General features: G+C 43.9%; 1 protein-coding gene across 3 annotated transcripts in view; it reads right to left on the bottom strand.

Moving 5' to 3' along the window:
* snap91a (synaptosome associated protein 91a) overlaps positions 1 to 27,032 on the bottom strand; it is a 235,946-nt gene that overhangs the window by 44,739 nt on the left and 164,175 nt on the right. The window contains exons 16-19 of one of the 3 annotated variants that reach the window (XM_068026003.1): positions 20,186 to 20,287; positions 13,922 to 14,218; positions 13,592 to 13,675; positions 13,338 to 13,409 (exon numbers count right to left, since the gene is read on the bottom strand). The exons of the other annotated variants lie outside the window; for them this stretch is intronic. Coding sequence (XP_067882104.1) covers positions 13,338 to 13,409; positions 13,592 to 13,675; positions 13,922 to 14,218; positions 20,186 to 20,287 — 555 coding nt within the window. The remainder of the gene's footprint in view (positions 1 to 13,337; positions 13,410 to 13,591; positions 13,676 to 13,921; positions 14,219 to 20,185; positions 20,288 to 27,032) is intronic. 3 annotated transcript variants of the gene reach the window in all.

Below are 27,032 nucleotides of genomic sequence, written 5' to 3'. Positions count from 1 at the left end.
AGGGCCTGTTTCAGTGCTGTATCTCTAAAACTAAAAACTAAAAAAAAAAAACCTAAAGACGCAGAATTAACATTTCGGGTCAGTGACCCTTCATCAGAACTGGCTAATATTAGAAACATAATAGGTTTTAAGCAAGTAAAGCAGGGGTGGGGCAAGAGATAACAAAAGAGGTGTTGGTCACAGAATAATTGACCAGAAGGTCATGGAGCAAAGGCAAACAGTATGTTAATGGTGTAGTGAAAGACAAAGCGTTATTGCAGAGAGGGTGTTAATTGACAGAAAAATGAACAGCCTGGCCCCCAAGCACAAACATGAAAAAAAGTGGTAGGCACAGGAGAAACAAACTAAAATAAAAATTAAAAAACTAAAAATAGAAGTAAAATGGGGGGCCAGTCATGCTCTGAAATGACTGAACTCAATGTTCAGTCCGGCAGGCTGTAGCATGCCTAAATCGACAAATGAGGTGCTGTTCCTCGAGCTTGCATTAATGTTCACTGGAACGATGCAGCAATCCCAGGACATATGTGGGCATGAGAGCAGGGAGGCGTTTTGAAATGGCCAGCAACTGGAAACTCAGGATCATGCTTTCAGACTGAGTGGAGTGTTCACAAAGCGGTCACCCAATCTGCGTTTGGTCTCCCCAATGTAGAGACGACCATACTGTGAGCAGCAAATACAGTATACTAAATTGAAAAAAATACAAGTAAATTGCCGCTTCACTTGAAAGGAGTATTTGGGGCCTTGGATCGCGAGGAGAGAGGAGGTAAATGGGCAGGTATTACATCTCCTGCAATTGCAGAGTAAGGTGCCGTGGGAAATGGAGGCGTGTACCAGGGTGTCGTGGAGGGAACGATCCCTTCGGAATGTTGACAGTGGAGGTGAAGATATGTTTGATAATTGCATCACGCTGGATGTGGCGGAAATGGCAGAAGATGATCCTTTGGATGTGGAGATAGGTGGGGTGGAAAGAGAGGACAAGGGGAACGCTGTTGTGGTGTTGGGAGGGAGGGGGTGAGGTTGGAGGTGTGGGAAATGGGCCAGACACTGTTGAGGGCCCTGTCAACCATGGGGTGGGGGGAGGGGATTCTTGGTTGAGGAAAAAAGACACATCAGAAGTGCCGTCACGGAAGGTATCATCATTAGAGCAGATGCGTCGGAGACGGAGAAACTGGGAGAATGGAATGGCGTCCTTGCAGGAGGCAGGGTGTGAAGAAGTGTAGTCGAGGTAGCTGCGGGAGTCGGTGGGCTTATAATGACTATTAGCAGACAGCCTATCCCCAGAGATGGAGACAGAGAAGTCGGGGAAGGGAAGTGTTGGAGATGGACCATATAAAAGGTGGGAGAAGGGTGAAAATTAGAAGCAAAGTTGACCACTATTTCTGTAGTGCCTTTAACAGGATGTAGAATCGGTTTGGGTGGAGATGAGGAATTGTAGGGGAAAGAAGTCACTAGCGTGAGTGGTCGACAGGCCCCCAAACAGTAATCACAATGTAAGACAAAGTATACAAGAAGAAATATCGGGCGCTTGTGATAAAGGGACGGCAATAATCATAGGTGATTTTAATCTACTTATAAACTGGAAAAATCAAATTGGCAATAGTAGCCTGGATGAGGAGGTCATAGAATGCTCGAGATAGTTTCTTAGACCAGCATGTTCTGGAACCAGAGAGCAGGTTACATTAGACTTTGTATTGTGTAATGTGACAGGATTAATCAATCACCTCAGAGTAAAGGCATCTCTAGGTTGCAGTGATCATAATATGATTGAACTTTACATCCAGTTTGAAAGGAAGAGTGGGTCGAAGACTAATATTTTAAACTTGAATCAAGGCAACATATGTGGGCACGAAAGCTGAGCTTGCTGAAGTGAACTAGGTTACTAGGCTTGAAGATAGATCAATAGAGAAGCAGTGGCAGACATTTAAGGGATATCTCAGAATACTCAGATGGTGGGTCCTTCCCTTCGAATTTTTCTTTCTATAAGGAATATACTTCTGTGATTAACTAAAGAAGTTAAGGAAAGCATCAAACTTAAGGAAAAGGCATATAATTGTGCAAAGAAGAGTGGCAATTCAGATGATTGGTCAGAATATAAAGAATGGCAGAGAATGACTAAAAGATTAATCAGGAGAAAGAATTTAGAGTATGAGAGGAAGCTAGCTAGCAATGTAAAAACGGGTAGCAAGAGTTTCTACAGGTATTTAAAAAGGAAAAGAGCAAGTAAAGTGACTGTTTGTCCTTTAGAGAAAGAGAATGGGGAGCTAATAGTCTCTTAGCATTTCTTCACTGACGAAGATTTTGGGAAGGTTTTAGTCATCGGTTGCAGGCCCGCTGGTGGCTTGTCAGGCCTATCCGTGACAGGCAGATTCTCCCACAGTGGGTACAAGTGAAGGTGTAGTTGCTGCTGGGGGCAACTGGATCTATCCTTCTCTTTTTCTCTTTCATGCTGGTTTTTGTTGAGTCTCAAAGGTGTCTATAGCCCTCCTGATGTAGCATCTCCAGGCATCACGATCTATGGTTTGCGCTTCCCACTGGTGCTGGTCGATGTGGCACAGAGGGACCGCTTCATGGAGTCCTTGAAATGTTTGCGTGAGGCCCCTCTGTTCCTTTTACCAGTGGTCAGCTCTCCATACAACACAATCTTGCGCAGGTGACTGTTGTCCATCCAGGCAATGTGACCCACCCAATGCAGTTGGTTTTGCAGGAGGATGGTCTTGATGCTGGTGAAGTTGGCTGTTTCTAGGACTTCAATATTTGTGATGCGGTCCTGCCAGAGGATCTTGAGGATGCTGTGGAGGCAGCGCTGATGGAAGTGCTCTGGAAGGCGTACATGACGGCAGCATAGGACCCATGACTCAGTGCCATACAGAAGGATGGTGAGGACTATGGCTTAGTATACAGAGTTGGGTCTGCGCGGTGAGGCTGTGGTTGCTCCACACGCATTTGTACAGTCTGCCGAATGTTCTCTGCTTTTGAAAGCAGATTGTCCACTTCCTTTTCTATGGTGGCATCAAACAAGATGACGCTCCCCAAATAAATAAATTGCTTGACGGCATTCAGCTTGGTACCCTCGATGACAATGCTTGGTGTCTATATTCTTAGGGTGCAGGCTGATGCAGGACTTCAGTTTTCTTTAAACTAATTTTTAGTCTGAAGAGTTGCGCCACCTCGGAAAAATGGGTTACAGTTGCAGGTGAGACTGACTGTGGGTCAGGACAGAACAGTCAATCATCGGCGAAAAGAAGTTCACGGATGAGTTTTTCTTGTGCCTTTGTGTGAGCCTGAAGCACCGCAGCCTCACAGCTCCAGCGACCCGGGTTCAATTCTGGGTACTGCTTGTGTGGAGTTTGCAAGTTCTCCCTGTGTCTGCGTGGGTTTCCTCCGGGTGCTCCGGTTTCCTCCCACATGCCAAAGACTTGCAGGTTGATAGGTAAATTGGCCATTATAAATTGCCCCTAGTATAGGTAGGTGGTAGGGAAATGTGGTGATGTGGTAGGAATATGGGATTAGTGTAGGATTAGTATAAATGGGTGGTTGATGGTCGGCGCAGACTCGGTGGGCTGAAGGGCCTGTTTCAGTGCTGTATCTCTAAACTAATTAGTCTGGAAGCGTACGTAAACTCTCTCAAGGTCTTGCGTTGCCTGCTGCAGCATCATGCTGAAAAAGATGGTAAATAGGGTCAGGCCTGGACAGAGCAGGAGGAGCTACTTGTTCCCTACGGCTGTTCCTCCATCCTCCAGTTCCCATAAGACTGATTTTTCATTGCAGGTCCCGGGAAGAGGATAAGTCCTGGACCTGAGGGAGACTCACCATCACTGCTTCAAGCCACTGGAGACACAGAAGGAACTTGAGAGGTTGCTGTTTTGCTTGACTTGTCCGTACTGATTTTCATGAAACTGCTTCACCATGGCCAGGAACCTGGGTGGTCATTCAAGTTTTTCAAAGATTTTCCAAAGTCCACCTCTGCTCAGTGTCGAATGCCTTGGTGAGGTCTACGAAAGTGACATACAGGCCTTTGTTTTGCTCACTACACTTTTCTTGTAATTGTCTGAGTGCAAATACCATGTCTCTGGTGCCTCTGTTTGCTCTGAAACTACACTGGCCCTCTGGGATGTTTTCTTCTGCAGTGGTAGGCACAAGCCTGTTCAGAAGTATTCTAGCCAGGATCTTCCCAACAATAGAAAGAAGGCTGATCCCATGGTAGTTGGAGTGGTCTGATTTTTCCCCTTTGTTTTTGTACAAGGCGATGACAACGGCATCACGAAGGTCCCGTGGAATCCTACCCTGTTTCCAGCAGGCCATGAAAAACTCACAGAGCTTGGTGTATAGGGCAGGGCCACCATGCTTCAAGTGGAAATCCATTGGACCACATGGATGCATCCCTGCTCTAAACACTGGCATCAAGAATACATCTTGGTGCGCTAATGTGACCTAAAGGTCGTCATGCACACTAGAGTCATGCCCAGTAAAGGCCTGCTTGGGTCTGCAAAAAAAAACGATCTGAACCCGACCCAGCCAGAGTCCTTCCATTTTTTTCCCACGCCCGACCCAACAGTTAACTTACCTTCCATTTTTCACCTTCTTGCTGATCTGCACAAGCTTAAAATAACAAAACCACCTTTCTAGTCCAAAAATTAAATTAACAGTGGAGTCACTTACCTGTGATAGAGCGTGTCCGACACGAGCACGAATGCCTGACCCGGAAATGCAACCCGACCCGAACCAGACACGTCGTCGGATCCGTGTCGGGTTGCAGGCCTTTAATGCCCAGTGCTGAGTTTCATACAGACCACCGGCTCGTTCGTACAAAGCTGAACTTCCACTTCAAGCCTAAGTCTAACAGCAGGTCTAGAGACAACCCAAAGAAATTTTGAGTCAGCAACCTGCAAACCTCATCTTGCAGAGAAAGATATCAAGCAACCATACAGACTAGACTGGAACATCCTGATCTCGCTGTTGATTCCACTCCAGAAGAACTCTGGGAACACAAAGCTGCAGTACTGCATACTTCCAACAAGATCATCGGACCCAGCACCATAAAAATAGGGACTAGTTTGATAAAAATGACAAGGAAATTCAAGAGCTTCTAAAAATAAAAAGGGTCAGATCAGTAGGCTCACCTGGCTCAGCCAGCCAGCTAACAGAAAAAGGCAGCCAATTGTCAAGCATGCAGCACCCTTCAACGTAAACTGAGGACCATCCAAAAAGACTGGTGGATCGCTCTAGTGGAAAAAAACTCCACTGTATGCTGATAATGGCGACATAGTAAGTTTCTATGATGCACTAAAATCTGTCTATGGACCAGCAAATCAAACCCAAAACCCCCAGAGGAGCAACGATGGCAAGACCCTACACATTGACAAGGAGTCAGCCCTGGATCGCTGGTCGGAGCACTTTGAAACACTCTTCAGCGCCAATTGCACAGTGCATGATACTGCCATCAATCGCATCCAAAATAGCCTGTCAAAGAAGAACTGGATGAGAGCCCAACTCTGGAGGAAAGCATGTGCCCTCAACCAGTTGAACAACAAAGCCACGGAACCAAAGCTAATAGTAGGTAATAAGGAAATGGGGGATGCGACAAACAAATATTTTGCTGCTGTCTTTACTACAGAGGATACAAAAAACAACAGTCCGGCAATAGCGGTCAATCAGGAGGTGGAAGGAAGAGTGTAACTCGGTGAAATGACAATCACCACAGAATTGGTACTGACCAATATAATATAAAAGCAAAATACTGCAGATGCTGGAAATCTGAAATAAAAACAAAAAAATAATGGAACTACTCAGCAGGTCTGGCAGCATCTGTGGAAAGAGAAGCAACAGTTAACTTTGCAGGTCAGTGACCTTTCATCAGACCTAGCAAAGGTTAGAAATGTAATAGGTTTTAAGCAAATAAAGTGGGGGTGGGCAAGAAATAATAAAAGGGAAGGTGTTGATAGGTCAGGGTCACAGAGAATAACTGACCAGGTGGTCATGGAGCAAAGGCAACTGTATGCTAATGGTGTGCTGAAAGACAAAGCATTAGTGCAGAGAGGATGTTAATTGACAGGAAAATGAACAGCCCTGGCCCAAAGCACAAATATGAAAAAAAAGTGGGCAAGCACATGGTAAAAAAAAAACTAAAACAAAAGAAAAAAAAGAATAAATAAAAATAAAAAGGGGGCCTGTCAAGCTCTGAAATTATTGAACTCAATGTTCAGTCCGGCAGGCTGTAGCATGCCTAATCAGTAAAATGGCACTGACCAAACTGATGTAGCTGCAGGCTGACAAGTCCCTGGGTCCTGATGGACTTCATACTAGGGTCTTAAAAGAGGTGGCTAATGAGGTAGAAGATGCGTTGGTGTTATTTTTTCAAAATTCACTAGATTCTGGTAAGGTTCCATCAGACTGGAAAGTAGCAAATATAATACCTTTATTCAAGGCGGGGGGGGGGGGGGGGGGGGGGGAAGGCAGAAAACCAATAACTATACACCAGTTAGCTTGACCTCTCATGGGGAAGGTGTTAGAATCAATTAAGGAGGTTTCAGCTGGGCGTTTTAAAAAAAACAAGGGAATCAGGAATAGTCAGCATGGTTTTGTAAAAGGGAAATCATGTTTATCCAATTTGTTGGAGTTCTTTGAAGGAGTGATAAAGCTGTGGATAAAAGGAAGCCCATTGACATACTACACTTGGAATTCCAGAAAGTATTTGACAAGGTGCCACATAAAAAGGTTATTACACAAAGTAGGAGCTCATGGTGTAGGGCTAACAAATTAGTATGGATATAATAAAAGCAAAATACTGCAGATGATGGAAATATGAAATAAAAATAAGAAATGCTCAAAATACTCAGCAGGTCTGGCAGTATCCGTGGAGCGAGAAGGAGAGTTAATGTTTCAGGTCAGTGACCGTTCTTCAGAACTGGAGGAACTTCTTCAATAATAAAATAAACTAAATAATAATAATGATGATAATAACTAAAGTTCTTCAGAATAACCTTATCTTTCGCACTGATGTGCTGGGCTCCCCCATCATTGAGGATGAGGATATTTGTGGAGCCACGCCCTCCAGTTAGTTGTTTAATTGTCCACCACCACTCACGGCTGGCTGTGGCAGGACTGCAGAGCTTAGATCTGATCCGTTGGTTATGGGATCGCTTAGCTCTGCCGATTGCATGCTGCTCATGCAGTTTGGCACGTAAGTAGTCCTGGGTTGTAGCTTCACCAGGTTGACAGCTCATTTTGAGGTGTGCCTGGTGCCGCTCCTGGCATGCCCTCCTGCACTCTTCATTGAACCAGGGTTGGTCCCCTGGCTTGATGGTAATGGTAGAGTGGGGGATTTGCTGGGCCATGAGGTTACAGATTGTGGTCGAGTACAATTCTGCTGCTGCTGACGGCCCATAGCACCTTGTGGATGTCCGGTTTTTGCATTGCTAGATCTGTTCGAAATCTATCCCATTTAGCACCGTGGTAATGCCATACAATATTGGAGGGTATCCTCAATGTGAAAATGGGACTTTGTCTCCACAAGGACGGTGCGGTGGTCACTCCTACCAACAATGTCATGGACATTTGCATCAGCAGCAGGCAGATTGGTGAGGACGAGGTCAAGTATATTTTTCCCTCTTGTTGGTTCCCTCACCACTTGCCGCAGACCCAGTCTAGCTACCGAGCCACTCTTGGTAATGGATATTCAAGTCCCCCACCCAGAGTACATTCTATGCACTTGCCACCCTCAGAGCTTCCTTCAAGTGCTGTTCAATATGGAGGAGTACTGATTCATCAGCTGAAGCGACGTGGGGGGTGCGGGGGGCGGTAGGTGGCAAGCTGCAGGAGGTTTCCATGTCCATGTTTGACCTGATGTCATGAGGCTTCATGGGGTCTGGAGTCGATGTTGATGACTTTATACCACTGTGCTGCCACCCATGCTGGGTCTGTCCGGCCAGTGGGACAGGACATACCCAGGGACGGTGATGACGGTGTCTGTGACATTGTCTGCAAGGTATGATTTGGTGAATATAACTGTCAGGTTGTTGCTTGACTAGTCTGTGGGACAGCTCTCTCAATTTTGGCACAAGCCCCTAGATGTTAGTAAGGAGGACTTGCAGGGTCGACAAGGCTGGGTTTGCTGTTGTCGATTCCGGTGCCTAGGTCGATGCCGGATGGTCCGTCCAGTTTCATTTCATATTGACTTCGTAGCAGTTTGATACAACTGAGTGGCTTGCTAGGCTATTTCAGAGGGCATTTAAGATTCAACCACATTGCTGTGGGTGTGGAGTCACATGCAGGCCAGACCAGGTAAGGACAGCAGATTTCCTTCCCTAAAGGACACTATTGCACCAAATGGGTTTTTGCAACAATCGACAATGGCTTCATGGCCATCATTAGACTAGCTTTTTAATTCCAGATTTTTATTAATTGAATTCAAATTCCACCTTCTGCCGTAGTGGGATTCGAACCCATGTCCCCAGACAATACCCTAGGTTCCTCATCCACTGACAATACCACTACCCCACCACCTCCCCAACTGTCTAGCCTTGGGCCCTTCATTCACCATGACAGTTCCGCAGCTAGCAATCTGCTCAATTACAACCGCGCCTTTGATGTCCTTTTCCCCAATAAATCCATTACTCTCCCTCATCCTGGTCATTTCTCTTGACATAGCCCTTTATATGCGCTTCCTTAAGTCCAAGAGACGTAGACACGAATGGTTAAACCAGTTATCTGCCATAAACACTCATTGCCAGATTTGGCTGGTCTACAGGAAGCACCATTGGGTTCTGCTCTGGATCATCCTGGAATACAAAGACAACACCCCAGCTTGTCTGCTGCACTGCAAATCACCTCCTTAAAGCCCTCTCCTTGTCCTCCTGTACCGGCATCTCCCAATGGTGTGAAGAGCTCATGGACTTCTTTGTCACTAAGACTGAGGTCATATGTTCTGCTGCTTCGCCCTTTACTTAGCCCACCAAGCTAAGCTTCCATTAAAGCACCCTAACTCTACCCGAACACTGAACTTGCACCTTTCTCAAGTTTCTTTTCCATCTCCCTTCATGACCTCTTCAAACTCATCTTGTCCATGAGACCCACCTGCTGCTCCCTCAACCCTATTCCCAAACTGCTGACCATCAGCGCATTGGTGAGATCACACCTTGAATACTGTGTGCAGTTTTGGTCTCCTTACTTAAGGAAGGATGTAAATGCATTGGAGGCGGTTCAGAGGAGGTTTACTAGATTGATAGCTGGAATGCGTGGATTGTCTTGTGAGGAAAGATTGGACAGACTGGACTTATTTTCATTGGAGATTAGAAGAGTGAGGGGAGATTTGATTAAAGTTTATAAGATCCTGAACGGTCTTGGCAAGTTGGATGTGAAAAGGATGTTTCCTCTTGTGGGAGAGTCCAGAACTAGGGGTCGCCCTTTTAGGACAGATGAGAAGAATTTTTTTCCGAGGCTTGTGCAACTTTGGAACTCTCTGCCTCAGAAGGTGGTGGAGGCAGTGTCATTGAATGATTTTAAGGCAGAGGTAGATTGATTCTTTTGCCTAACGAGAATCTAAGGTTATCGGGGGTAGATGGGAGTGTGGAATTCAAGACACAAACAGATCAGCATTGATCTAATTGAATGGCGGAGCAGGCTCAAGGGTCTAAATGGCCTACTTCTGCTCCTAATTTGTATGTATGTTTATATCTATTTAGAGATACAGCACTGAAACAGGCCCTTTGGCCCATCAAGTCTGTGCTGACCATCAACCACCCATTTATACTAATCCCATTACCCTCTCACATCCCCACCTTCCCTCAATTCCCCTACCACCTACCTATACTAGGGACAATTTATAATGGCCAATTTACCTATCAACCTGCAAGTCTTTGGCATGTGGGAGGAAACCAGAGCACCCGGCGAAAACCCATGTGGTCACAGGGAGAACTTGCAAACTCCGCACAGACAGTACCCAGAATCGAACCCGGCTCGCTTGAGCTCTAATTCCCCCTCCTGACCGCAATGTTAGGTTCCCTCTTAAGGTGCCATCCCCCTCCTCTTCAAATCTGCTGATATCACCTTCTCCTCAAAAACCCACCTTTGACCCCTCTGTCCTTGCAAACTACCATCCCATTTCCAAAGTCCATTCCCTCTCAAGTCCTTAGGTGTGTTGTCACCTCCTAAATCTGTGCCCATGTTTCCTGAAGCTCCATATTTGAACATAATTAATCAGGATCCCCCCCCCGGCCACAGCACTGAAATGACCCCGAAAGTTATAATTTACATCCTACGCGACTGTGGCAAACTGCCCCTCCTCAACCACCTCCAATGCCACTCCTCCATCGTCCAGCTGAGTGGGACTACCCTTGCCCAGTTCCATTCTTATCTCTCCAATCATAGCCAGAGTATCACTAGTATGGCTTCTCTTCCCGCTCCAGTGGTTACTTCTGGAACGCCCCAAGGATCTACCCTTAGCCACCTGCACCCTCATTTACATGCTGTCCCTCAGAGACATCACCCAAGAACACAAACTCAGGTCCTCAGATTTTACACATATGCTGGTGATATCCAGCGCCAACTCCACTCTACCTCTTTCAACCCTCCACCATCTGATTTGCCATGCTACTCGTCAAACATTCAGTACTGAATGAGCAGAAATTTCCTGCAACTAAATATTGCCACAAACTCTGTTCCGAAGCAAGTGATTCCATCCCTCCCCTGGTCACTGTGAGAGAGTGATTTACACTGATTGTAACCTTGGTGTTATATTGACCCCAAAATTAGCTTCTGACTATAGATGCACTCCATCAAGATCTACTTCCACCTCCGTATCATCCATCTCTGCCTCCGCCCCAACTTATCTGCTGCTGAAATCCTTATCCATGCCTTTGTTACCTCTAGACTTGACTATTCCAATGGCTCTACTGGCTAGTCTCCAATCTTCAGCAAACTTGAGCTCATCAATAACTTTTCTGCCTGTACCCTAACTCTCAGCAAGTCCTTTTCAACCATGACCCATGCCTGCTGACCTACATGGGTTCCCAGTCTGGTATCACCTTCATTTGAAAACAAGGATGAGATTTTTTTAATCTTTCCACGGCCTCGTCCCTCTCTGATCTCGAACTTCTTGCAACCCTCTTGAGATCTTCTGCGTTCCTCCAATTCTGGCCTCTTGCGCATCCCGAATTATCATTCCATCGCTAGCAGCTGCTCATTCACTGCCTGGACTCTAGAATTCCTTACTTAAGCCGCTCTGGCTCTCTACCCTCCTTCAAGATGATCCTTTAAACCTACTTCTTTGACCAAGCTTTTGGTCACCTTTCCTAATATGATATAAAATTCCCATGTGGTTCTGTGTCAAATACTGTTTGAAAATGCATAGTGCCTGAGGTGTTCTGCTACATTAAAAGCACTATATCAATACAAGTTGTTGCTGCTCACCATTTTGAATGGCATGTGGAACACTGTTCAAATTCTACTGCATAGGTGCCATATCTTACTCAAGAATTCCCTTTATATCTCAATTGCAAACTCTTCACTACATTAGACTCTTCGCCTGCATGTGTTTGTCTTTTTACTTCGAATGGGATTTCCAAAGACACTTGACTGTCTTGATTATACTACTGCCTGTATGATCGCCACCCCTTTCTTCTGGTTTCTCTGATTACTTCATTTTCTGCATGGGGACTTGTTAAACATGCTTTTTCTTAGCTGTGGCTTTCTCATGTCCATCTCATTTTCATCACCTTGTGCTTCTCTCGTGATGAGAAGGATCCACCTCCTTGTTTTACCTCCTACTTCATTAGTCTTCACATTCACCAGATCATCTTCCTCCAAAAATAACAATCTGACCAAGTATTTATCCTTTGTCCACTGGCTATCCTTGTTCATGCAAGTGTAGCAGATGTAATGCCTGCTCATTCACCTCACCCTACATCACAGTTCAAGGCCCCAAACAGACTTGTCATAGGAGACAGCAATTCACACACATTTCCTCCATACTGTATTTGCTGCTCATATTGTTATCTGCAATACACAGGGGAGAAAAAAAAGAGTGAGTAACTTACCAGAAGCTTTTGTTCTAGCTCAAAGTGTGATCCTAACCTCCCCATTACTTTACAAACTCACCTTTTCACAACACTCTAACCTTTGTTTTGGCTTCCTCCACTGTTCCAGTCAAGCTCAAAAAAGCTTTAGGAACAGTATCTCACCCTTTTCCTTAGCCCTTTGGTCCAAACATTGACTTCAGCAACTTCATGCCTTAGTTTTCTTGGCATGGGGTGCATGCTTTGTCCACTGGCATTTGGGAGAGGGAGAGAACTTGGTTGGCACTGAAGACTTTTTGTTAGGGACAGTTCAGTGATTCTACATCGCAGGTCTTTGGGGCGGGGGGCGGGGGGGGGGGGGGGGGAGGGAAGAGCAGAGTTGTAGTTAGGAGGTGGGGGAGAACAAGATCTCTCTTTTTGGGTGCTGCCAGATCATTTGTATTTCTAGCATTTTTTGTTTTATTTCATGGATTTGCAGCTTTAGCCTTTTTAATTTTCCCCTATTTATTGGGTCATGCATCTTTTCACACCCTTTTCTTCTTTTAGCGTCTTTTAATTGTCTTATCTTTGAATAATCACGGAATAGATTTCACCTCTTGCTGACATCTGCAAAAATGCTTTTCCTTCCACTGAACTCTTCAATTGATGTGACAAGAGGCGGCATTTCTGACTTTTATCTATTCTCCCTTTTTGTAGGGCTCAGATGTGTGCTTCTCTCAGTCCTGACAAGAGATACACAGCTGAAATATTAATCCCTTTTGTCTTTCAGATGCTTTCAACATTTTCTATTTTTACTTCCAAGAGTTCAAAGTCAAGTGCATCCAATATTATTTAGATTCTTGATTTTAAGAATGCGAAAAAACTAAAGACAACCTATAGCAAAACAAGTTGACTACATAATGAAAGTTAAAAATGTCAACTTTTAGAGATTGACACATTTCCAGTACACAGTGTGAGCATAACACTCTCCCACATTAGCATGACGAGGTATAGAACTGCCTTCACAGTCTCGATATCACAAAAATTACCCCCACACTTCTCTGCTTGCCACTTAAGCCACCTTCTGGTTTCCAATTTAGTTCAAGTTACAACATTTATGTACTGTGAATCCATCATCACTGAACTGGATGGGGATCTCCCAAACTCATTTTGCACTGGGATCAATTTCAAAGGTGAAAGGACAGTGACTAACTAACTGCACCACAGAGTCCCAAATGTAAGACTATATTTTTGCAAACTGCCCCATTCACATAGATACTGTCACAATCCAACTTAGCTTTCACAGTTGCGAATCTTATGCGCTCAGAGAGAAGGACGACGACTCACCGGATAACAGATCAGCAGTAAGACTACTTTCAGGCAAAGGGGAAGCCCCACGGGAAGGGGTTGAAAAAGCATCTTTGGAAAGTGAAAGCACATAAACATCAATAATTAAAAGCTAAACTAGTCCCTTTTCCAAAAAACACTTCACACATTTTGATAGTTAAAATGGACTCCAAAAGATTACACAAAATGTTTAGAGTTTTTCTTGGTGTGTCTGAGGATTTCAGATGGGAAATGGACATTTTCCTGTTTTGTACCTGATGCAAACAGGTCTACACTAGGACCTGCTTCTGGTTTGGGAGTTGTAGAAGCATTTGGTTCAGGAACAGAATCAAACAAATCTAAGAACAAAGATAAGATAGGTTAATTCTCCTACCTTACATGAAATCTGTGCAGTGAAAGAAGTTTTTTTTTAAAAACACTTATCAAACAAATCTATTAACACAAGCTAACCTCTGACCAGGAATTATGCAAGTTTGCTCTCAGGAACTTTTATATATGTTTGCGACGAATTTACTAGGCATTACAATTTATCTTGCTGAATTATCACTGCCTTAGATCAGAAATGTTAAGATAAAGAATATTACCACCAAAAATATCAAGAACAGGTGCAGTGGTGGTGACAGCAGTATCAGCAGTTGTAGTGGTAGGAGCAGTAGCAGTAGTAGGAGCAGTCGCAGTACTAGTAGCAGTAGCAGTCGCAGTAACAGTAACAGTCTCAGTCGTAGTCACACTAGTTGTGCTGGTAATGGCACTGGTAGATGTACTCGCAGTTGCGCTGGTAGTGGGGGTAGTTGCAGGAACGCTGGCCTCAGCAGGCTTCATAGCAAAAAGGTCCAGTTCAGCAGCAGCCTCTGCACTACCTTCAGATGGTGCAAAAGGGTCTTTGGAAATGGACAGAGGTGGGAAGAAAGAGGGTCAGAGGATGGAAAGTTAAGGGTTTACAATGAAGAAACTAGGGTTAACATCTACACAGCAGTAGACTGGCTTAATTCTCCACATAAGTTATGACATTTCATTAACCCTAGTCACATATTTTTATAACAAGTTCCAAAAGTTGCATTTATTGAAGGGTTAGTTTACATGAATAAGCAAATAACATTTTATAAATGTTTCTATCAGCCAGCTAAATTATCCTACAATTGCTACCACCATACCAAATCAGGAAATTGTACTAAATACAACTTATTGGATAATTTTCAATAGGTGATTTCAGAAAGAGGTTCAAAACCATTCCCTGTTTTAAACAAAACTGTTACTTCTAGTAAAGCAGATTTAAATGCAAGTTTTGCATATATTTGAAAGACTAATAACACCAGATTAAGAGGTGCTTTTATGCTCAACAATCTGATAAATAATGTGACTGTTTAAGCAACAGTGAAATAAAGAATTCTTGGCTGAATCACAGATCTCTTATTTGGCCCTGAGCTGAGCTTTAGACCTCAACTGGGGCCAGTGGGGTTGGGAAACAGGAGACGGATTTTCAACCATAGCCCAAAATCACCGCAAAGTTAAAAGCATGCCCAATGCAGACCGCAGGTGGGAGGCCTTCAGATTTGGTCCTCAGCTCAATTTTACCAGAGAGTTGCAGATGAGAAATGGCTGCTCTGCTGCAATTTGCTGAATTACATAGCAGAAAAATAGGCTGGCTTCCACATGAGGCCAGGAAGGTACTTGAGGTGTTGTAGGTAGGGAGCCAGTTTGGGCGAACAAGGACAAGGATGTTAGGTATCAGGATGGTGCTAGACAGAATAAATACAGCAAAATTCTGGGCAAGTACAAGTTTCTGGGGGATGGCAGGTGAGCAAGAAAAGGTTCATTTTCAGCAAGATACAAGAAACAGTAAAATCTGTTAGGTGGGTGTGGAAGGAGAGAGCTGGGTAGCAGCTGACTAGAGATTTTTGTGGAGCTAGGAAGAGAATATTCCTGCTGATCTTGTGAAAATGTAATTTTTTTTTTTACACAAAAAAAGCTTACTGTTTCCTGAGTGACTGCCTATAACCTTTTTAAGGACCATTAGTTAGATCGTTCAATACCCAGCATAACATAAATATGCATGACGCAGACTCCACTCATTTGTGGATTAATACTGCACAGGGTCTTACAGCTAGAGTAGGATCTTGACTTCAATATTTAAACAGCCTCTCGCCAATTTAGGCAGGAGTTCTGGGCTTGCATTTGAAGGCCAGCCTATAAACTGCTCAAGTAGGGCAAATGGACATCTGCCAGATTTTCCTCTGCCAATTGCCCATTTTTCAGACAAGAAGCAATTGGCCAGCAGTTGAAAATTACCATACATATCTTCTCAATCATTAAGACTTACAACTCAAACATTTGCAATCTCTATACTTACCTCATCCCCTCAGCTACTGAAATGCCTTTTTAAAAAATTCATTCATGGGATGCGGACAACGCTGGCTAGGCCAGCATTTATGACCCATCCCTAATTGCCCTGGAGAAGGTGGTGGTGAGATGCCTTCTTGAACTGCTGCAGTCCATGTAGGGTAGGTACACCCACAGCGCTGTTACGAAGGGAGTTCAAGGATTTTGACCCAGCAGTGAACGAACGGTGATATAGTACCAAATCAGGATGGTGTAGGGCTTGGAGGGGAACTTGCAGGTGGTGGTTTTGCCATGCATTTACTGCCCTTGTCCTTCTAGGTGGTAGAGGTCATGGGTTTGGAAGGTGCTGTCTAAGCAGCCTTGGTGCGTTGCTGCAGTGCATCTTGCAGATGGTACACACTGCTGCCACTGTGCATCAGTGGTGGAGGGAGTGAATGTTTGTGGATGGGGTGCCAATCAAGCTGGCTGCTTTGTCCTGGCTGGTGTCGAGCTTCGAGTGTTGTGGAGCTGTACCCATGCAGGCAAGTGGAGAGCATTCCATCACACTCCTGACTTGTGCCTTGTAGATGATGGACAGGCTTTGGGGAGTCACGAGGTGAATAACCCGCTGTAGGATTCCTAGCCTCTAACCTGCTCTTGTAACCACGGTATTTATATGGCGACTTCAGTTCAGTTTCTGGTCAATGGTAACCCCCAGAATGTTGACAGTAGGGAATTCAGCGATGGCAATGCCATTGAATGACAAGGGGAGAGAGATGGTTAGATTCTCTCTTGTTGGAGATGGTCATTGCCTGGCATTTGCGTGGTGCGAATGTTACTTGCCACTTATCAGCCCAAGCCTGGATATTGTCCAGGTCTTGCTGCATTTCTACACGGACTGCTTCAGTATCTGAGGAGTCACAAATGGTGAATGTTGTGCAATCATCAGCGAACATACTCACTTCTGACCTCATGACTGAAGGAATGTCATTGATGAAGCAGCTGAAGATGGTTGGGCCTAGGATACCTGAGGAACTCCTGCAGTGATGTCCTGCAGCTGAGATGATTGACCGCCAACAACCACAACCATCTTCCTTTGTGCTAGATATGACTCCAACCAGCAGAATTTGAGTCATGGAGTTATACAGCACGGGATCAGGCTCTTCAGCCCATACTGTCTGTGCCAGCCATCAAGCACCTATCTATTCTAATCCCATTTTTCAGCACTTCTTTGATGCCACACTCAGTCAAATGCTGCCTTGATGTCAAGGGCAGTCACTCTCACCTCGAGTTCAGCTCTTTTGTCCATGTTTGAACCAAGGCTGTAATGAGGTCAGGAGCCGAGTGGCCCTGAGCAGGTTATTGCTAAGCAAATGCCACCTGATAGACACCTTCCATCACTTTACTGATGATTGAGACTAGACTGATGGGACGGTAACTGGTCAGGTTGGACTCGTCCAGTTTTTTGTTTAGAGGACATATTGGGCAAATTTCCTTATTGCCGGGTAGATGCCAGTGTTGTATCACCTTCAAACTAGAGTGCTCAAAGCTGTTCCTTTGCTAGCCCTGAACTCTGATGGATAGGATAAATCTAGCACTGTCCTGCTCACCCATCACCCTCGTCAACTCAAAATGGTTCTCCATCTCCAATGCCTTAAATTCCTTCCTGGCCTCACCCCAAAGTCTATATTTCCCTCTTCTGCAACCTTGCCCCTTTACACCACCATTGGTAACAGATCCTTTCACCACGTAGCCTTTTCCAAGAATTTGCCTTGCTAAAGCCTTGCACTGTTGAAAAGGCTTGCATTTATATAGCACCTTCCACAACCTCATGATGTCCCAAAAGCATTTTACTGTCAATGAAGTACTTTTGAAGTGGTCACCTTTAAGTAATGTTGGAAATGTGGCAGCCAATATGTGCAATGTTATATCGACCAGATAATTATTTTTAAGCAATGTTGATGGAGGGATAAATATTGGCCAGAAGACTGGGGAGAACGCCCCTGTTCTTCTTCGAATAGTGCCACAGGATCTTTCACAACTACCTGGGAGCACAAGTGGGCTTCGGTTTTAACACTTCATCCAAAAGACAGCACCTCCAACAGTGCAGCTCTCTTTCAGCACTCCACTGCAGTGTCAGTGTTAATCTGTGCTCAGGTCTAGGATGGGAATTGAATCCAAAACCTTTTTGCTCATAACTAAGCCACAGCTCAAGCTTTTGGTTACCCTTCTAACCCCTCTTTGCCCATTGCAGTTTCCATTTACCAGACCTCAATATTTACAGTGAGACAGGAAGGACTGTGGGTGGGGGGGAAGAGAAAGCACAGCACTGGGGGAGGAGAAACTCAAAGCCTGTGTTGGGGGGGGGCGGGGGAGATCCTGCCAATATTAACATGCAAGACCTCTATCATTTTCTTCTTCCATTCCCCATATGACAGCCAACCAAACGGATAGGTTGACAAGCTACTAGCAGGCCAGGGGCAGGAGACCACTGCCAGGGACCGTCGATAATGGTCCCCAGTAACTGGGAGAGATTGGGACTTGTTTGGGCAAAGGGGGGGTGGGTGTTGGGGGAAGAGGGAGCGAGGATTGGAGGCTGGCAATCTGGATAGATTAGGGATCGGTGGGGAAGGGAAAGGTCAGAGCCCAGCAAGGAGAAGTCTTCATCGGTAGCCAGGACACCAAAGGCTTCCTTGAGGGACCAGCTCTAAAAAGCACTAATCTGCTGGATCCAACCCCTCCATTGCACGAGCGCTGGGAAACTTGACCAGCAGCTGTTAATTTTAAATCAGACTCCCAATTGCACTGTGGATGCCTAATTTAAATATGATAACGAAGAATTCTCTCTCTCCAAGATGAGGCACACACACACCATGTAACCCGCTGTTATAAAAATAGGTGTGTACGTGGTGGTTTAGGAACGGATTCACCAATTATTAATTTTTTCTTTAAACACTGCACCCCCCCACCCCCTCCTGACCCTTTGATGCTCTTGGTTGTGGGGATGCAGGTGGGGGGTTTAATATCAAGGCTGATGTCTGCAAAATATTTTGGGACTCTTAAAAGTGCTACAAAAATGCAAGCTATTTTTGACATAATCTCAACCAGAAAAACCCCTCTCAGATGACAAAATATTTAACTGGCAGCTGGCTAAAGACAAATCAATGAGCACTGCAGGTATCAGCAGCGACCAGGCTGGTGTTCAACTGCTTGTGAAAAGTGAACAGTGGCCAGGTTGCAGTTCAGCCAAGCAATGACTGTTAGCACTGGGACTGAGATGCAGGATGCTAATTCGCACTTCACGTAAAGGGCACTTCTGCAGTCACACCATTCAAGGTCGTCTGTTCCGGCCTGAAAACCCTCTTTGAAGGTTTCAGTGCATTTATCCACTGAGTGATCAACAAGATGCCAAGTAGTCACCCATCTGTGTTTAGTTGGCTGATTCAAATCAGCTACAATTGGACTGAATATGTTGGAATTACAGAAAAATAACTGCCAACATTTCTGCTAATAATTCAGCATCTCCCAATAGAAAAGATTGTGCATGTATACTATACATGGAAACAGACTGATCAGAAATAATTTTTGACCAGATCAATTGTACATATGCTCAATGAACGTGGACTCAATTACTTTGTTCTTTTTCAGGAAACTGAAGCAACCCCCTGCTCAGCAATGTAGCTACCATTCACTGAAAATAAAGGCCCAAAAATATGAAGTGCATGAATTTGCACAGCGGTTCTCTTAATCTCTCAGCATAATTTAGGTCAGTGGTGTCCCTGTAGAAGTAGCATAAACAATCACATGTCAATTCCCCTGGGCTTCTGCCAATCTCCTGCTAAAATGATGGTGGGAAACCAGGCTAGCCCTACAGAATTTACTGCATATTTGGCTTTTTATTTTAAAAAAAACTGTTGAGTGCTCATAAATAAAGTTTTTGCTCTGTTCATCAAAATCAAATGAGTTGCTTTCACCAGTCACGGTTTTAGCTAAGTAGATTTAAGTGGTTGCAGAAAAGTTAGTCACTGTTAGCTGGAAGAGGATGCATGTCAGGAAATTGCTTGCAAAGAGTAAATTTACTCAGGTAGTAGAAGATGGTGTAGTGGGGGAAAATAGTCAAGAGATGTTGAGGAAGGGAAGGGCAGAAAAATAAGAGGAAACAGTAGTGACTTGATCACTCAAAAACTAGGTTTCAGAACAATCTGAAACAAAGTAAAATAGTGTTACAAATTTATGGGATAAAAGGAACATAGTAGGAACTGATGACAACGGACACCAAAGAAATTTTGCTCTGTATTTAAGGTTGAAGAAAAATTCCCTTGTTTACGAGTTATAATACGAGATAGCTTGTCCTTTTACTTTATACACAAAGCAAAATATATAATCACAGATTTTATATATGCTAAAACACTGACTTAAAATCTGAGAACTCAAGTTATTTTAAGAGAAATCCTGTACAAGTAAAGAATGACCAAATATTTTAAAAGTAGTTCAGTGACAACTGCAAGTAAACTAATGATGAGACCCACCAGTTCCAGCACATGCATCAAGCGCTGCTGTTGCAGGGGCTGCTGTTGCTCCTGCCCCTTCTGATGTTGTTGATTCTTCAGTAGGAGAAGCTGCAAATGCATCTAAGATGCATTGCCAACACCATTCACAACAGAAAATGGAGAGAAAAAGCAAAAAGAAAGACAGGGATATACAGAGCAAGAAACAAGTCACAAGTCTGTCAGCTCAAGGCATATCAAAGTCCCCGTTACAGTATACAAATTTCCCAAAACTAGAAATCTAAATTTTGGAATTTAAGCCATGCAAGAAATCACCTGATTTGGGATTTTGGCAGGGGGGGGGGGGGGGCGGGGTTGCTGGGGAAGGAGGAAAAGTGTGTGTTTGGCTTCATATTTTCTATTAGACAACCAGGATAAACAACAAACAGAATGAAAATGTGCATCAGCATGCGTATTCTTCCCTTTGAAGTGTGAATCCTTTTGGCTTACTTATTCACATTTTAATGACTTCATATTCAAGCACATTAATGTACTCTTAGCACATCAATGGTATCTTAATGTTTGCTTTCATGAATTAAGTGATTTGTGGATCTATATAAATTTAGCAAAATGCAAATAAATTAAGGAACTTATACACCACTTAGACATCCAATAGCAATTTGTAATATTAAGATAACGTTGAAACTGAATTACTCAGATATGCTCTGAGCAAATGGTACAATTCATAGTTTTCATTCTACATTTCATACTTGCATTCAAAGTGAAGGCTGATGGCACTATTTTCAACTTCACATTTAGTTACATCCTTGTAAGACACAGGTCAGATGCAACATAAAGCACCCACTGCTCTAGTAATATACCTGAACCTCAAACTAAAGAATGACAAGAAATGGCACAAAAATCTTAATACAGCATTACTAATCAGTCAGAGCCACCCAAGGGTTCTTTTACTTTACAAAAAAAGCAAAATATATAATCACAGGTTTTATATATGCTAAAATATCATTGAGGTGGAGTGTCCGATCTATATCTATCCTTAGTTATCTATCCCTAGATCCACTCCATCACCATGACTTCCTACTTCCACCTCCATAACATCGCCAGTTTAAGTCTCATCTCAGCCTCAGTTACCTCTCCACTATTCCAATGATGTCCTGGCTGGCCTCCCATCTTTCACCCTCCATAAACTTGAGCTCATATCCCATTCACCCATCACCCATGCTCATGGATCCACATTGGCTCCCAGTTAGGCACTGCTTTGATATTAAAATTCTCATCCTCGTTTTCAATTCCCTCTGTGGCGTTGCCCCTTCCTATTTCTAAGCTCCTCCACCTCTACAACCTACCATCCCCAAGATCTCTGCACTCCTTCAATTCAGGCCTCTATGCATCGGTCCACCATTGGCACCTGTGCCTTCAGCTGCTTAGGCCCTAAGCTCTGCTTTCTCTCCCAAACCTAAGACACTCCTTAAAACTACCTCTGACTAAGCATTTGGTTATTTGTCCCATATATATCATGGTGTCTAATTTTTTTGATTAACACTTCCATGGGGCATTTTACAACATTAAAGATGCTTTATAAATCTAAGTTGTCACTGTCGAATCAGAACGGTTACAAGAAAGGAGGCCATTCAGCCCAGGCCAGCTCTCTGCAAGAGCAATTTGGCTAGTCCCACTCCCCCACTCTTTCCCTGTAGCCTGACAATTTCTCTCTCTTCAGGCACATTTCTAATTCCTTTTTGAAAGCCACAATTGAATTTGCCAACATCCTCTCAGGCAGCACATCCCATATCGTTACCAGTTGCTGTGTCATGTCACATTTGGTTCTTTTGCCAATCACTTTAAATCTATGTCCTCTGGTTTTCAACCCTTCCACCACTGGGAAGGGTTTCTCTTTACCTACACTGTCTAGACTCATGATTTTGAACAGCTTCATCAAATCTCCGCTCAACCTACTCTTCGCCAAGGACAGCAGCCCCAGGTCTCCAATCTATCCATGTAACTGAAGTCAGTCATCTCTGAAACCATTCTCGTAGATATTTTCTGCACCGTCTCTAATACCTTCAAATCCATCCTAAAACACGGTGCCCAGTAGTAGACACCGTACGCCAGCTGAGGACAAACCAGTATTTTAAGGATTTATCACAACTTCCTTGGTTTTATACTCCATGCCTCTATTTATAAAGCCCAGGATCCCATGTGTCTTTTAATCACTTTCTCAACCTTCCCTGCCACCTTCAATGATTTGCACACATATAACCCCAGATCTCTCTGTTCCTCCACCCACTTTAGAACTGTACCTTCTTTATTTTATATTGCGTCGCCTCTTTTTTCCTATCAAATGCATCAATTCACACTTGTTAAATTTCGTCTGCCATTGTGTAATAATTGAAGCAACTGATATTCCAGGATCCTGTTCATATGTAGACATGGCATTAGAGCTGCCCTGTATTTACCCATTTCACTTGCCAAAATCTTTTCATCTAATATAATATATGCCAGTAGGTATAAAGTGCATCTCCTTAAACAGTTCCCCAGTCTCATCCACCCTCGCCTCCAAAAAGGTGTGAGGAGCTCACTGACTTCTGTATCACTAAGACTTAGACCATCCATTCCACTGTCTCTGCTGCATCCCTCCCTTCCCCTAGCCCACAAAGTTAAACTTCAAGGCTCCCCCACACCCACAGCCTTCGCCCTGAATGCTCATCTTTCTCTCTCTCTCTTCATATGCCCTTTTTAAGCTCATCTTGTCCATGAGACACACTTCTGCTTGACCCTATTCCCACTAAACTGTTGACCAACCAACTTCCCTTCCTGGACTTCAAGTTAACTGATACTGTGAATGGTTTCCTCTCCTCTGGTACTGTTTCCCTCCCATTGAAATTTGTCTCATCCCCTCCCGCCTCAAAAAACCCCTCTGTCCTTACAAACTACCGCACTATTTCCAACCTCCTTTTCCTCTTGAAAGTTTTGAACCTGACGTCACCTCCCAAACTCATGCCCACTTTCCTCAACTCCAAGCTTGAATCTCTCCAACTCACTACCATCTCTATTCCCAAGACTGTCTAGTTTCACCTTTGTAATGTTGTCCGTCTGTCCTTTCCTCAGCACATCTGCAGCTGAAGCTCTCAGCCATACTTTTTTTAAAACCACTAGAATTGACTCCAATGCTCTCCTGGTCGACCTCCCATCTTCCACCTTACACGAAAGTGAGCTCATGCAAACTCTGCTGCTCATATCCTAACACTCACCGAGTCCCCTTCACCCATGACCGACACTGGCTCAATCTTAAAATTCTAATCCTCATGTTCAAATCCCTCCACAGCCTCAACCAACCCCCCAAATTGATAACCTCCTCTAGTCCTACAACCCTCAACGAACTCAGTGTTCCTCCAATTCTGGCATTTGTGCAGCTCCAGCTCCCTTTGGTCCACCATTGGCAGTTGTGTATCCAGCTGTCTAGGCCCCAAGTTCTACACCTCTCCACTTCATCTTGCAGTCCTCCCTTAAGATGCTCCTTAAAACTACTTCCTTGAGCAAACTTTTGGTCACCTGTCCGAATGTTTCCTTTTTTGGTGTGGTGTCCATTCTTGTCCAACAATGCAACTGTGAAACGCCTCAAGACATTTCACTACATTCAAACTTGCTATATAAATGTATGGTGTTGTTGCCAATTTATACTGCAGTGGGCCAAACTGTAGCGCATCAGTGTTTGCATGTACATACCTATGCAGTGATGCAAGGGAAAATCTAACTTGGCAAGAACACGCATTTAATATGCCATCAAGTACACTGATAGATCAGTATGACAAGTGTTGACAAGATTTCAGAATTTACCATTTAATGGACTACAAATTCAACTTCTTACATGGATGTAATTTTAGGATGTTATGCATTTTTTGACCGAAAACTGTTAATGTGTTGGTTTTGAACTAGATTTCATAGTGAACTGCTCTAAAAATAATAGACTACTATGCAGTTTTAAGAGACTGATTGTCCTGCATTATATTGATGTTCCCTGAAAGCAGAGAGACTAGAACAACCACATAAGGCATATGTATGAAATTTTTTTGTTGAGAGATTTGTTCCCATCACAAACACTGGATTTGAATGTCATTTCTTATACATCAGCAGTGTTACTACCTTAATTCTACAGGTTATGATCGGGTAAAATTTCCAGGATGTTTATCCTGGACAGGAATGAAAATGGTCATTAAGTAAAAATACAACTGAAGCTATTTTGTACCTGGTCAAACTTTTGAACCCATTTTGACAATCTAGACTTTGAGGGAAAAAGAATGAAACTGAGATTGTTAGGCTGCTAAGAGCTGTACTGTAAGTGAACTAGTTTGAAAATCATGTTACTTTGCCAGTAATTGCAATGGTAATACAATCAGGATAGATGCAGGAAATGTGTCATTATCCAGTTTATACACTCTTTGGTTTAAAAATTGAATGGCCCTACTTAGTCAATGTAAATGTACTGTAATGAACCTATTTGCAGTGTTCACCAATGATATAAAACAGATTTTAAAGGAATCTTCACTGAGCATCAATGAAGTAGTAAAAGTCATCACATGACAAATCTTGTTTAAATAGCAGGCTCCGAAAATCAACAAGGAACCAGTGGTGTGGCCTATAAGTGGCTGACAAAATACCAAAGCAAGGGAATGCAAAACAAATTGTATGAATTTCCCACTTCTTATGGTGATCCAATGATTCGTATTGTAAGTGTGCAGGTGATGTCAACTTGAGGAGGCCTGGTTTGTGATGCCTCTCATAATAACCGGACACCGCTATTTAGACAAAAGAAAAGTACTGTGAATGCTGGAAACACTCAGCAGGTCAGGCAGCATCTGTGGAGAGAGAAACAGAGTTTCGCTAGATACAGGTGTGGTGCCGGAGGATTGAAGAATTGCTAACGTTCTGCCTTTGTTTAAAAAAGGGAGCAAAGGATAGACCGAATAATTACAGGCCAGTCAGTCTAACCTCAGTACTGGGCAAATTATTGGAATCTATTGTGAGACACAGGATAAACTGTCACTTAGAAAGGCACAAGTTAATCAAGGATAGTCAGCATGAATTTGTTAAGGGAAGATCTTGTTTGACCAACTTGATTGAATTTTTTGAAGTAACAAGGAAGATAGATGAAGGTAGTGCAGTTGATGTGGTCCACATGGATTTTAGCAAGGCTTTTGATAATGGCCCACATGGCAGACTGGTTAAAAAAAATTAAATCCCATGGGATCCAGGGAAATGCATCATGGTGGATACAAAATTGGCTCTGTGGCAGGAAACAAAGGGCAATTGTTGACGACTGTTTTAGCAACTGGAGGGCTGTTTCCAGTAGCGTTCTGCAGGGCTCAGTACTGGGTTCCCGACTTTTTGATGTGTATATGAACTATTTGGACATAAATGAAGGGGCATGATTAGGAAGTTTGCGGAAGACAAAGATTGGCTGTGGGGTAGATAGCTGTAGGAAGATATTGATGGTCTGGTCAGATGGGCAGAAAAGTGACAAAAGGAATTCAACTTGGAGAAGTGTGAGGTGATGTATTTGGGGAGGTCAAGTAAGGCAAAGGAATACATGATTAATGGGAAAATACTGAGAAGTGTAGAGGAAGTGAGACCCCTTGGAGTGAATGTCCACAGATTCCTGAAGGTAGCAGGAGAGGTCATGAAGGTGGTTAAGAAGGCATATGGAATCCTTTCCTTTATTAGCCGAGGTATAGAATACAAGAGCAAGGAGGCAATGCTGGAACTGTTCAATCGTTGGTTAGGCCACAACTTGAGTACTGTTTGCAGTTCTGGTCACCTCATTACAGAAAGGATGTAATTGCACTAGAGAGGGTACAGAAGAGATTTAGGAGGATGTTGCCAGGACTGGAAAAATGCAGCTATGAGGAAAGATTGGATAGGTTGGGGTTGTTCTCTTTGGAACAGAGAAGGCGGAGGGGAGATCTGATTGAAACGTACAAAGGTTTGAGGGCCCTGGATAGAGTGGAGATGAAGTGTCTATTCACATTCACAGAGGGGTCAGGGACAAGGGGGCATAGATTTAAAGTGATTGGTAGAAAAATTAGAGTGGAGATGAGGAAAAGGTTTTTCACCCAGAGGTTGGTGGGCGTCTGGAACTCACGGCCTGAAAAAGGGTAGTTGAGGCAAAGATCCTCAACTCATTCAAAAGGAGTCTGAATATGCACCTCAAGTGTCGTAAGCTGCAGGGCTACGGACCAAATGCTGGAAGGTGTGATTAGCAGCTGGCACAGACACGATGGGCCAAGTGGCCTCTTTCTATGCCTTAAACTTTCTATGTTTCAGGTTGTGACCTTTCATCAGAAGAGTTATTTAGGCTCACCCAGTTTTGATGGAATTTCATCCATCTGAAATATTAGGCTGGATAGTAACTCAGAGGTGAGAAGGGAGCAGCGTGACTGAGTTGAGGGCAGGAAACCTGCAAAAACAGAATTTACCAGTAGGATCTGATCAGCACTTTTTGTCTCCGCTTCCTAGCTGCAGCCAGTCAGATAGAGGGGCTGGCTGGCTGTCGGGCAGGTAGGCCCTTGGCACAAGGACAGAGTCGGGGAGCAGAAAAGAGCTGGGGAAGATTGGGGAAGCTAAAGCTGGGCAACATCAGGGACCGAAGGAAGTTCAAAGGCCAGGGTTGGGAGAAATTAGAGCTCAGAGACAGATTGGAAACCGGAATTGGGGAGAAAGGATTGGGGACTGGGGGCATGAAGAGGGGAGAGATTGGAGACCTTGCAGAGATCAGAAATGTTGGGGTCAGGCTGGGGTGGGGTGCAGCATGACTAAGCAGGTATACTGGATCCAGCAGGAAATGATACAGCTCCTGGATCCAGCAGTCCTC

This window comes from Heterodontus francisci, chromosome 3 (genome assembly GCF_036365525.1).
Source record: "Heterodontus francisci isolate sHetFra1 chromosome 3, sHetFra1.hap1, whole genome shotgun sequence".
NCBI lineage: Eukaryota > Metazoa > Chordata > Chondrichthyes > Heterodontiformes > Heterodontidae > Heterodontus > Heterodontus francisci.
The sequence above is the reverse complement of the archived record's forward strand: the minus strand, read 5'-3'. Positions and strand labels throughout refer to the sequence as shown.